Genomic DNA, 12499 nt, shown 5'->3' with positions numbered 1-12499 from the left:
AGGAGCAGCGTCGCCTCGTGTCACGATGCCGCGGTGGGAGCCAGAGCTTCGCGAGTGACACCCCCGAGGGGACAGGCAAAGGAGCCGCCAGCACCCGGGGGTCAAACGCTTTGCTGAACCTCTGAGCAGAGTCACCCGCGCTTAAAGGTCAGCAGCGGCGTGAAATGGAAGTTGCCTTATTCTCATTTTAAGCATGTCCCTGCCATAAACCCGCTATTTGAATAACAAAGAGCAGCAGCAGCTCTCAGGTCACAGCGGAGGTGGGGGGAGCCCTCCTGAGCCCCCGTCACTGCAGGAATGGAGACCCGACATCCCATGGGAGCCACGTCCCTGTGCTGGGGACGGCTGGGGACTGCACCCCCTGCACGGACACCCCCACACAGGGACCCGCACTTCTCTAGATGGGCTGAGCTTGTCCTGCATCCTCCTCTCCAGGGGTTCCGAGCTCTCCACCCTCCACCCGCCCATCCGCACATCCTCAGTGTCACACTGGGCCGAGATCAGCTCTGGGGTTGGAAGCTGCTGGGGCAGCCGGCGCTCCGAACGAGCCCGCACCAAGCCCGCGGCAGCACCAGTGCCCGGGCAAGGCCGGGGTGCAGGTGCATCTGCGCTCTGTGACGTCCTGCACAGGTCACGGCTGCTTTGCCCAGGGATCAAAATTGGAGGAGAAGGGGGAGAAAAACACAATAATAACCCAGAAAGGATGTAGGTGCTCCCCACTCCACTGACCGTCGCTCTCCTGCCTCCCTCCTCCTCTCCGAAGCAAGCATTCAATCTTTTTTGTCTTGGCAAATAGCTTTTAAGTTCCTCCCGCTCCCTCTAATTTATATTATTTTAATTATTGAATAGCCCTCTCACTCATTGCCTGGAACATTAACACATTTTTAAAAAAAGGACCCAGAAAAATCAAACTCCATCAGCAATCTGTTTTTTCTGTCTTTGCTAACAGCTTCCAGCCCTCCCAGGAGGGCACCCGGCGCTCTCAGCACGCCGGCCGGCGGAGGAAGAGGAGGGGGAGAAGAGAAGAAGGCAAGCGGCACCAGCCCTGCAGGACCGAGGGGTTTGGGTGCTGGGAGCAGAGCAGGGACCCCAGTCCACACACCCGGTACCGGGCTCCCAGTGCTGCCGCCTTTGCGGGATTCACATTTCTCCTGCTGTTTGCTGCGGGGGGCTCTTGTTCAAACACTCTCTAGCCCAGGGACATCGCTGCGGATAAATAAATGCACAGCGAGGGAGAAAGTCGTTATAAACTCCTCGGCTTTCCTGCGGCTGGCACGAGGAGCGGGAGGGAGAGCAGCCCTCGTGCCCCTGCACACCCAGGCTGGTGACACAGGACAAGTGTCCTCAGCCTGGCTGATGTCCCCTGGGCTGGAGCAAAGAGCACCTGGGGAGCGGGCAAGCGCTGCACCCCAGGAACCCTCGGGGCGCCCCAGCACGGCTGGACCCTCTCCAGCCTCAGAGGTTTTACAGACTCAGCGGGACCAAGTGCTGAGCAACCTGCTGTGACCCCAGAGCGGCACTGCGGGGGGGGCAGGGGGCTGAGCCCCCACAGGCTCGCCCAGCCCGAGTCACCCCACTCCACAGCATCCTCAGCCCCACTCCCAATCGACCCTGCACGGCAGCTTCCTCCCCCGCCCGCGCTGACGCCAGCAGCAGCAGCCCCCTCGCCACGACGCCGGGGAGAAGAGAGAAAAATCCTCCAAGTGTCGTCACGGGAGGGGGATGAGGTGGGATCCCCAGGGACTCGGGGGAGGCAGGAGAAGGGTTTTAAAGACACCAGCTCCTGCCTACCGCCAGCCGTGGAGGAAGAGGCACCCGTGGAGAAACACGGCAAAAACATCCGCGGTGGTTTCGCCAAGCAGTTGTTTTTACCGCCGCCAAGCCCTACCTTGAAGAGCCGCAGGATGTTGGCCACCATGATGGAGACGGAGCTGCCCGAGGCACCGATGACGCCGACCACCCGCTCAGGTTTGGTGATGATGGGGGGGCCGCCGTTGACGCAGCGCACCTCGGTGCTGTCCTTCTCGATCAGGGCTTGCACGAAGGTCAGCGACTGCTCCAGGGCGTGTGTGTCCCGCGAGCACGTGTCCAGGATGCGGGCGCCCAGGGTGATGTTGGGGAGCAGGTCGGGATCGTTGTTGATGCGGTCCAGGGCGAAGAGCATGGCCTCCAGGCGATGGATGCCCTTCTCCTTCTTCAGCTCCCCGCAGGCTTTGCCCTCTGCCCCCCGGCCGTGCACAGGGAAGAGCCCCCCGAGCGTGATGTCCCCGTCGATGCGGATGGAGTTCATGTGCGGGTAGCCCTGGCCCTTGGGCTTGGCGGCACCCCCGGGCGCCCAGCCCCAGCCGCAGGCACTCAGAAGGAGGCAGAAGGAGAGACGCTCCATGCAAAAGGAACCCGCGCTCATCGCCGAAGCCGTGCTGGGGCAGAGCTGGCGGCGCGAATCGTGGCGACGGTCAGGGAGCGCGGCGGGCGGGCGGCATGGCTCCGCGGGTCCCTCAGCGGCTCCCGGCGCTGACACCGGCCCCCGCGGAGCAGCGGGCAGAGGGGCTGCGGGACAGCGCCGGGGTCTGCATGGCTACGCCAGGCAGAGGCAGCGGCGGAGACGTGAGCACAGGGAAAGCTTCGAGTCCTTGCTCCAGAGGCCTGGGGTGGGGGGACAGCAGGGAGGGAGAGAGAGAGACAATTAAGCAGAACCATGAAGAGGACATCAGCGATTCTGAGCTTTCATCTGCGAGCTTGGCAGAAACCAGCATGGGGGTGAATGAAAAATAAAATAAAAAAATAAATAAAATATTTGGGATTCACTTGATTTTTGATTCACGTCAGCAGCTTTGGCTCAGCCCAAACTGCAGCCGGGCAGAGGGGCTGGTGCAGGGGTCCCGGCTCCATCACTGCCCCGAGCAGCAGGACCAGGCTGGTGGCTGCTCTGGGGCTACAGGGAGGCCCCTCCATCCCAGCCCCACGCGCTGTCACAGCCAGGGGAGCCCGGGGGGGTCCCAGCTCTCACCGGCCCTCCGCAACTCCCCATGCCCTCACCTGCTCTCCTTTGCTTTCAGCACAGAGCCCTCGTCTCCCTCCCTGTGCCTCAGAACTGCCCCTACCCAAACAGCACAGCGCCCTGCCTCAGTTTCCCCTCTGGGGAAAGGCTCTCCTGCAGCCCACCCCTGCTGTCTCCAGGCAGCCGCTGATGGATGCTGCGAGGGCAGCACATGATTAATGCAAGGCACCAAAAAGCAGAGGAGAGTCGAGCAGACAAATGCATTCCCCAAGCAGGACAGGCTGCAACAGTGAGACCGAAGAAACAGCTTAAATTAATCTCAGCTCAAGCGCAGAGCCCAGCGTGCGAGCCTGCGCCTGCCGGGCCGGATCCTGCGCTGGCCCCGGGGGTGCTGCCGCCGCAGCCGGCCGTGCCGAGCCCCGTTACACCGCCAGCAGGTTCCCGGCTCCGCAGCCAGCCCGGCCCGGCCAGGAGCGCCCTCGCCTCGACTCACCCCCATAAATTATGCACATCCCTGCCCGGCGGAGCCACTTGAAGGCCCATTTCCAAAGCGTTTCTGACAGCCGGGGCTTTTAAGCAACTGGAATTACCCAGTGCCGAGCTCTTTGCTTCAGAAGGCAGGAGCTGGGGAGCTGCGGCACGACGCTCCCTCCAGCCCGGGAGAGCCCTCGGAGCGCTGCCCCACTTGACCGGGATGGAGGACAAGGACCGACCCTCCGCACGGATCAGGGACAGGGATCAACCCTCCCCACATCCCGTCTCCTTTGCCAGAACCATCCCACGCGTCGGCAGCAGGAGTGGAGCAGTGAAAACAGCTCCTGCCGCAGCCAGGATGGGCTCCGGCTCTGCCCGGGGCCAGGAGGCAGATGATGGGGAGACCCAGGGATGCTCAAACACCACAGCCTCCCCCACAGCCCCGCGTTAGCAGAAATCAGGTCATTTCGCGCATCCTACCCGTGGAGTCGTGACATTTCTGCCCGTCGGAGAAGGTGCGATGGGTCACCATGTAGACCTGCTCCCAGGAAAATCCACCGAGCCCATGGCAGCTCCCAAGAGCCGGCAGTGCTCCCAGAGCCCACAGCCTCTCCCTTTCTTCTTTTAAGCGTTTTCCTCTCTGTTCTCTCCCCTTTGTGCCTCCTTTGATCATATAATCTGAACGAACTGAAGGTAAAAATATCACAGTAGGCAAGAAGAAAGCACAAATAATGGGGAGGGGAGCAGGGAGCTGGTTTGAATCCCTCGCTGAATCATTAGGGGAGATGCAGCCTGAATTACCCGATGAGCCTGTGCTGCAAATGGCCTGAGCGCTCGTGGGGAAGGGGCAGGAGAGGAGCACCCCCTTCCCCCGCTGCGTGGGACCAGCCGCTGCACCCCCAGAGAGCTCCTGCACTCCCGGAGCAGCCCTTCCCCGTGAGGCGGGTCCCGCACATCTGGAGGGAGATGCACATCTGGATGGAGGTGCACATCTGGAGGGAAACGTCTGCCTACAGCAGGTGCTCGTGGAGCGAGGAACAGCCCTGTCCATGTGCTACGTGCTTCGAGGGGATGGAACCGTCCTGCCCATCTGCACAGCTCCGCGGGGCAGCACTCGGCTGCGGGCTGTGCCCCTGCCCTGGGGGTCCACAGCACCCCAGGACAAGGGGCTGGTCCTGCACAGTGCCATCCTGACCGCCCCCCTCTAGCGCTGCCGTGACTCTGAACCACCAGCCATCACCATCCTCACCATCCCCAAAGCGCCCTGGATGGGACAGGACAAGGGCTCAGCTGCACAGGAGAAATCAAACACCGGTTAAAAATTCCCCTGCACCACGCAGAGCTCCGGCTGCAAAACCATCTCCAGTGCCTGGAGGAGGGACAGTGTCCTGGAGGCGACACCATGTCCCCAGAGGCAGGGACCAAGCATCCCCGGCTTCGCCTCTGCAGCTCCTTCCCACAGCTCCTTCACGCATCCCTGCAAGCTCCGCACCAGCCGGGGCTGCAGCGAGACACAGCCTGGGCTCACCGCATCCCGCAGAGCCCAGAGGTGCTCGCAGGCGCTAGGACACACGGCCCCAGAGCCGGGCAGCCTGTCCTGCCGTGGGGTCTAAGCCCCAGGGCTTGGAGACAAGGCGAGCGCTCGCGGTCACTCCCCAGGGTGGCTGCATCTCCATGAGAGGCAGCTGGAGCCCCCCGGTAAGCATCACCTGGATTTTGTTTGCAAAATGTCCTTTTCCCAGGCTGGTGCTGCTGCTGCCCCAGGAGCAAACAGCCCAGAGGGACCCCCAAATGACACCGACTGGTCCCGAGAGCCCTCGCCCTGGGGCCAGAGGAGACCTGGCCCACCACAGCTGCACAGCACATGGGGGCTTTTTCCTGGAGCCCCCCAGATCTGCCCCTCAATACAGGGATTTTGCAGCAATGAAATGCTCCTTCAGGAGGGGAAATAATAAATAAGGAAGAAACAGCCCGTTTCTCTCCCTCACTCTGCTCCCTGCGGGACTCCCAGTCAAAACCAAGTCATTTCACTGCCATTAGCTCCGCGGAGCCCGTGCCTCTGCGGGCAGGCGAGTTCACGTCTCATGTGCCATCAACCCAAGTGCCGGCTAAGCACTAATCACCGCGGCTTTATCACTGCCAGCCACGAGTAGAGCCGAGAGGCGAGTTATTCAGATCCCAGCCAGGGTTTATCGCAGGGCAGCCCAAGCAGCCCACCCAGCTCCAGGCAGACGCCCACCCATGGGCCACAGAGCTCTGCCCGCAGCGGGACTGGGCTCCTCCAGCTGTGCAGGACATCTGGGCTCCCCGTTCAGAGCCAAGGCGCTCACTGGGTTTGCGCTGAGCCCACCCAGTTGCATCGGGGCTTGTTAAACCAGGCAAAGGCTGAGCCGGTCCAGGAGATGCAGGAATGCCCGGCCAAGCGGCTGCGCCCAGCGCTCACCTGCACAACCCCATCCTGGCTGCCGAGGAGCCGACCGCCCGCCACCCACCACCAAGGAGACCTGTCCATATTGGCCCTGGCCCCAGGAGGGCTGTGCTAGCTTCTGCTGCAAGCTCACCAGCATCTTTTTGAAAATCAAGGCCATTTCTTTCCCCACCTGCTATTCCTTCGGCAGCGGGACCAGCCGGCACGCAGCACAATACCCCAATTAGTGCACGCTCACCCTTCCCCACTTGCAAGCGATTATGGGGAACTTTGCTTGGGCTCCTAGTTTTCTTAATTGCAAAAGCTCCATGAAGTACAGCAGAATTTAGACACAGAAAGAGGGGACGCCAGGTTAAGCTCTCTCTGGACAGGCAAAACCTTAAGTATTCAGGTCAAGTACCCCAGCGTTCACTCGGAGGAAAAGCAAGGCCACGGCTCAGCAGGCAGCAGCAAGAAACAACCCCAGATTTTACCGTCAAAATGCACCCACTGCGCTCCCGGATGCAGCCCCCCACCCAGCAATCCCCTGATCGATGCACGAACCGGTATCACCACCTTGCATAAGCCCAAGGCCATCACCAGGGTGCTGACTCGACCTCTCTGCACCCAGGTCCGGCCAGCACCCAGCTCAGAGCCCAGGAGGGGAAGAGCCAGGTACCAGCACCCTCCTCACTGCCCTGGAGCATCACCCGAAGGATGCTGAAGCCCAGAGAAAAAGGTGCAGATCAGATCCGAGGAATATTTTTCACATTTTATATATGTATATCTATATATACATACATCCTTAACTGCAGGCAAGCTCTCTCCTTCCCCCTCCCTCCGCGCTGCCAAGCAGGCCAGGGCTAATCCCTCACTTGGAAGGATGGGATGGTGCAGCGAGGGGAAGGAGAGCAGGATCCGGCCGCAGAGCAGCGGGGGTGGCAGCAGCTCACCTTGCGGGAAGCAGCGCGGGGTCTCTGCCGGCAGCCGAGGCACAGAGCTCCAGCAGGAGAGGCCGGAGGGAGGGAAGGAGCCAGCGCTCATCCCCGCTCCTGCCACGTGCAGCAAAATCCCGCAATTAATTTTTGATCGCCTTCTGCAAATTGGGGCGGCGCTGGCTCGGAGCAAGAGCACGGCATGGCTGCCGGTCCCCAGCAGTGCCCACGGCACTGCCTGGCGCTCCTGCTCCCCATCACGCCAACACTCCCAGACCGCAGTCCGGCAGCACAAGCCCCTGCCTGTTCCCAGCCTGGGAAAGCCTTGGCGGGGGCAGAGCCCCCCATCCTGAGCCTGGCTTTGTGCAGGGCCATCCACAGCACAGGGGCACGGGGAACCCGACCACCCCACAGAGGAAATCCCTCCACTGGACCCGAAGCCCGAGAGGGTGCCCGCAGCAGGCACAAAGCTGGGGAGGGCAGCGGGAGTGGGTTCACCTATGTTATAATCAGGAGCTGCCACATCTTCAAGCCGTTGCCTTTCTGGGAAGAGCTGGAAGGGGGTGGCTGAGCTGACAAATCCATCCTCCTCCTGCCTGATGCCAAAGTTGAAGCACGTGACACCCTTTTTTGGGGAGCCGGCAAGCTCCTCCGCAGGGTGACGCTGGCCCCCAGCTGCACCCAAGTTTCAGTTCCCACTGTAAAATCCCCTCGAAGCTCCCCCGGCACCCCGGAGTGCAGCTCAGCATCACCAGCCCAGCGCCTGCTGCCTTCCCAAAAACAGGCCTGTGCCCCCAGCCCGGGGCAGCTGGAGCGCGCTGCTGCCCGCGGGTTCCATCCCCCTTTCCAAGACAGCCCACAGCCCTGGCGCTGCATCCCCCCGGCTCAGCCATGCTGGCCGAAAGCAGACGGATTTCTGCACATCCCATCGGACCGCGGCTCTCAGCATGGAGGCGGCAGCTCACAGGGAGGAGGGTCTCACTCTAGCTCTCCCCCCGGATGGAGCCTTGCCCAGCACGTCCCCCCGCACCCCCTGCAGATACATCCCTGCTTACAGGGAGCAAAGGAAATGAGCTTTTTTTGGCGCTTCTCTTAGCATTTTCCCGAGCTCCTCACTGCATTCAACAGATCAGCTCCGTTCTCTCCCTCCCCAGACCCTGCCTTGGGCGAGCGGCTGTGCCGGTGAGCTCCTCCAGTCACCCCAGTCCTGCTTTGTGCCATTCCTCTGTCAAGCTGTGAGCCACAGGTCACCCAGCAGTGGCGATGGCAATGACTCACTCCGCAGCCTCTTCGTCGCAGCCGCCACTGAAGGCAGCGGGCATCCCCCCCAAACCCGAGGCAGCCCACGGGAAAATAACCTGGCTGGCAGAGCACGGCAAACCCATCCCAGCAGGAGGAGGAGGAGGAGGGCGGCAGGGCTGCAGCCAGGCAGGCGCTGGGAGAGTTCTCCGCTTTTTTCCCACGGCTGCCAAGTTCCCCAGCGGCTCCCAGGCAGATCCGCTCTCCCAAAACGCGCCAAGGAGCAGGAGAACGCTCCGGAGAGAAAACGAACCCGGGAGCGTGTGTCTGCACCCAGAGCCAGGCTCCCTGCCCCGAGCCGGGGACACCTCCGTGGCCTCGGGGAAGGGTCTTATCCCCCAAAACCCCTCCAGCCTCTTCCCCCGCGCCCCGGGCACGGCACCGGCTCTCCCTCCCTGCCCTGCGGCGGGTTCTGCGGGTGCTGCCTGCTGCGGCGAGGCGAGGGCAACCACCAGCCCTGCCCCTGCCTCCTGCCCCAGCCCCGGCCATGGGCACTGCTGGGGACAAGGTGGCAGCTCGGGAGCTGGGGCAGGAGGGGCAGCGCTCGGCAGCCCCAACACAACGAATAATGCAAAGAGTGGGAGCATGGGGAGCTGCTGCGGGAGGGTGGGGGGCAGCCGGGGGGCATGGGCTGGGGCTCGGGGGGTGTCCCTGCTGCAGCCCCCGCTGTCGCAGCCCCCCCTTAAAAAAAAAAAAAAAAAGAAGAAGAAGAAAGAAAAGCGGAAAATTTGCTGGAGCGTTGCGGGAGGGGGGGCAGCAGCCGGGCTGCAGGGAGGGGAAGGAGGGGGCACCCCAGCCCCTCCGAGAAGGTCTGGAGGGACCGGGCGTCCCGGGGATGCTCCGCGCCCCCCCCGCGCCGCCCCGCACTTACCAGCGGGCAGCGCGAAGTTGGCGGCGCCGCCGGCCCCGTCTCCGCCCGCGGCCGCTGCCCGGTGCCCGGTGCCGCCACCCGGCCCCGGCAGCCGGGGGGGCCCTGCGACATGTGCGGGGGCAGCCCCGGCCCCCCCCGCCCCGGCCCCGGGAGCCGAGCGAGCCGCAGCCGGGCGGGACCCGCCGCGCTCCCTCCGCGCACCGCAGCCGCGACGAGGAGGAGGAGGAGAAGGAGGAGGAAGAGGAGGAGGAGGAGGGCCGGAGCCGGGGAAGTTTTGCATGAAGAGGCGCTGGGAAGCCCGCCGCCGGTTTTGCCAGCCTTTTAAAGCACCAGCGCACGGCAGCGGGGGGACCCCGCACCCGCCCCGCCCGCCCCCTGGCTCAGTCCCGCGCCCCCCGCGGGCAGCACGGGCTGCGGGAGCCCCGGCCGGCGGCAGGGGGCTGGGCCAGGCCCCTCTCATGCCCTGCTGTCCCCAGCACCTCTCCCCTCCGGATCTCAGCATCCAGACGTGTTTTGCTCGTATTTGTCCTTCTGTCCTGCCATCATCGCGGCCATGAACTCAGCAGCAGGACTGACAGGCGCCCGCAGGTCACATCCTCTGATTTCAGCATTTGCAGAAGAGGAGGCCCACGGCAGCTCCCGTGGGTGCAAACGCACCAGCCGTGGCCAAGCCCTGCAAGACCCTGCAGGGAGCACAGTGCACAGTGCATGGCTCGGGAAGGGTGCCCTGCACCAGGCTGCTGACACGCACTGACAGCCAGCCTCAGATGTCCCCTCCCCATGGTGGGAGCAGCTCCCCAGGCAGTGACAAGGGGGCTCGTCACCCCAAGCCATCGCCCTTCTCTTCAACCTCCCATAAAACAATACCAACACCCTGCTCCGCAGACGTGCCCACGGAGCCCGGCGTGTGCATCGCTTCCTTTCACTATCAAACCACCCATCCAGGCCCCGGCGGCTCCAAGGAGCCCATCGCAGTGTGTCAATTCATTAATCCAGAGAAAACACAGCCCCCTAGTAATGGCCATTGACACATTAACTGCTCCGATCCATCATAGTAATGACTGCGAGATAATCGGTCACCGGAGCGATTAGGAAGTACACCTACGGCATAGGAGGCTGTGAGAGCACCCAGCCCACGTGGGGACCCTGGTGCCTGCACACGAGGGGGTGGCTGGCTGCAGGGAGGGCTCTCTGCAGCTCCACCTGCCCCTCTAAGCACCAAAAAGCAAAGCACAGCCCTTCCAACGTGCATTTCCAGCCTCATCTTCCCTACAGGTTGATTTGTGTTGCTTGCTCCAAATAGCAAACTCCCAGCGCTGGTGCGGGGTCAGGCAGGTCCCAGGCACAAAGGGTCCCGCTGCGGAGGGCTCGGTGCTGGCGGCCGCAGCCTGGATCCTGTTCAGGAGGCTGGATATGAGCTGGTTTTCCAGAAGCACTGAGGACTGCCCATCTCGACACCCTGGCCAGGCCTTCGAAGGAGCGACGTGCTCTCTAATGAGATGCGCTCACCTGAAAAGCTGGCCAGCCACCCTCCTGCCATTAAAATAAGTGGCAATATTCCAATGGAGTCGGATGCTCGTGGATCATGCCCAGAGCACTGGCTCCTGCCGAGAGGCCAGGCTGTTGCTGTGATTTCATTCACAGCAAGAGCTGGAGTGGTTCTGGTTCTCATAAGCCAGGGACAAATCCCTTCGCCGAAAGCAGCTCTCAGAGGCACCCTGAGGTCAGGGCCTCAGCTCCCGAGGGATTTCTGACGCACGTGCTCTGTGTCCCAGGAGAACCGAGGACATCCTGCTCACAGCCTGGGCGCTGGCAGCACTGGGGCAGGGCTGTGCATGAGGACACCAGCCCAGCCTGCTCTGCTTTGCCCACCTCCTGAGCAGTCACTGGGAGAAGGTGTCTGGGCTAAATAATGCAGAAGCTTGGGCTGAAGCATCATCTGAATTGCTCTGGCAGCCTGCTTACCTGGAGATGTTTGGTGCTCAGTGCTCCCCTGGTGCTGATGGAAAATAATCATCACTCAACACCCCCACCCGAGTCTCAGGGATTTGGGGGATGCTCTTGCCACCGCAGCTGCAGCTGGCAGCACCTCTCCTCTTGTCCTCAGGTGTCACAGACTGCACATCTTCCCTTCTCATGCCCCTCTGCTTGCTGTCAGGAAGCCAAAATATCATTAGCGCTCCTCATGTCACCATCAAGAACATCAAAACACAATTAACATTTGGAAACCCAGCTCAGGCTGATGCCTCCGAGCTTCCCCTGACACAACGGGAAAGGCCACGCGTGGTGGCTGAGCAGGACGGGTAGGAGGGCACAGGGACGGACGGGACGTGTCCCCGCGGTACCGGGGAAGCATCCCATGCACAGGGTTACCCCGAGAGCAATTCCCACAAAGGTCTCTGTCTGCGGCCAGGGCTCCTCCTGGGCTCGCGGGTCACAAGATGATCAAATGCTCCAGGCAAGTGTGGTGCCAATCAGCAGATGGCTGCAGCACCGCGCTCCACAGATCAATACAGCTTCATCAGGCTCCCAACAAGAGGAACCGAATGAGTCGCAGCCTCTCCCATCCCAGAGGCTTGGTACACTGCGTTCACGTCCATCCAGGGAGTACGGGTGCTTCAGCACCTCCAGGCCCTCAGGGCTGGCAGAGCCCGGGCAGGGGCTCTGGCGTGTCCCCCGCCCACGCTGCGTCCCCAGCAGGCTCAGCTCTGGCCGTGCAGCATTCAGCCTCACGCTGCCCCGGCCAGCGGGAAGGTCACCGTGTCCACTGCAAAAGCCACCAAGCGCAATCAGGGACATACGCTGCTTGCGATTTTTATTTTATTTTTTAATATAGGAACACATGAAACCATATCTCACAGACTGGACTTTCCAGCTGAGCTCTGCAGAAGGGCTTTGAATAATTGATGGCCAAGCCACCACATCCTCACCGCTTTTCCTGGGTCACTCACGTCACAGGGACATGGGAGCCACGCGCGGCCCTTTTTATCTGTGGGTTGCATTGCCAGCGCCTGCAATTGCCTTGGGTGTGGATTTAATTCCCTTCTGGATAGAAGAGTGGGGAAAATAAATCTTTAATTCAAAGTGAAATATTAATAGAACTGTAATTAGCTGTAATATCTGCACGATTGAAAAGCAGGAGTCCCAGTAAGAGCTATTTTCATGTGTATTTAAAGAAAAATAAGTTTGCAGGGTAAGGGTGGGGTGAGCCGGGGATGTTTTTCTGGTGTCCCGCTTGGCTGGGGGAGAAACGTGGCTGGGGCAGCGGAGGGACATGGGGTCCCACAGGTCAAGGGCTCCTGGCCGGTGTCAGTGACGCAGGAGGAAGCAAAATGCCAGTTTGCAAGAAAAGAAAAGAAAGAGGAGCAGAAAGATTTAAGAGGAAAAAATAAAGAAAGAAGAACACGTCAACACTTCTGTCCTGCTCCCTGGTGGGTTTTTTGCAGCAAAGAGAAGGTTTTCACTGACGTCAGGCAGAGAAGAGCCTCAGCAAGAGGATGGGGAACGGGAAA

At 61.7% G+C, this 12499-nt stretch overlaps 1 protein-coding gene across 2 annotated transcripts in view; it reads right to left on the bottom strand.

The window, feature by feature from the left end:
* Positions 1-9071, bottom strand: part of GRM4 (glutamate metabotropic receptor 4) — a 35984-nt gene extending 26913 nt beyond the window's left edge. Inside the window, exons 1-3 of one of the 2 annotated variants that reach the window (XM_065649358.1) lie at positions 8988-9071; positions 3956-4162; positions 1889-2646 (exon numbers count right to left, since the gene is read on the bottom strand). In XM_065649358.1, the coding sequence (XP_065505430.1) occupies positions 1889-2407 (519 nt within the window). In that variant the 5' untranslated portion in view covers positions 2408-2646; positions 3956-4162; positions 8988-9071. The remainder of the gene's footprint in view (positions 1-1888; positions 2647-3955; positions 4163-8987) is intronic. The other variant, XM_065649357.1, reaches the window with a different exon arrangement.
* Positions 9072-12499: the final 3428 nt, after the last annotated feature.

Source organism: Caloenas nicobarica, chromosome 21 (genome assembly GCF_036013445.1).
Source record: "Caloenas nicobarica isolate bCalNic1 chromosome 21, bCalNic1.hap1, whole genome shotgun sequence".
Lineage (NCBI taxonomy): Eukaryota > Metazoa > Chordata > Aves > Columbiformes > Columbidae > Caloenas > Caloenas nicobarica.
This window is presented reverse-complemented; position numbering and strand designations above follow the sequence as displayed.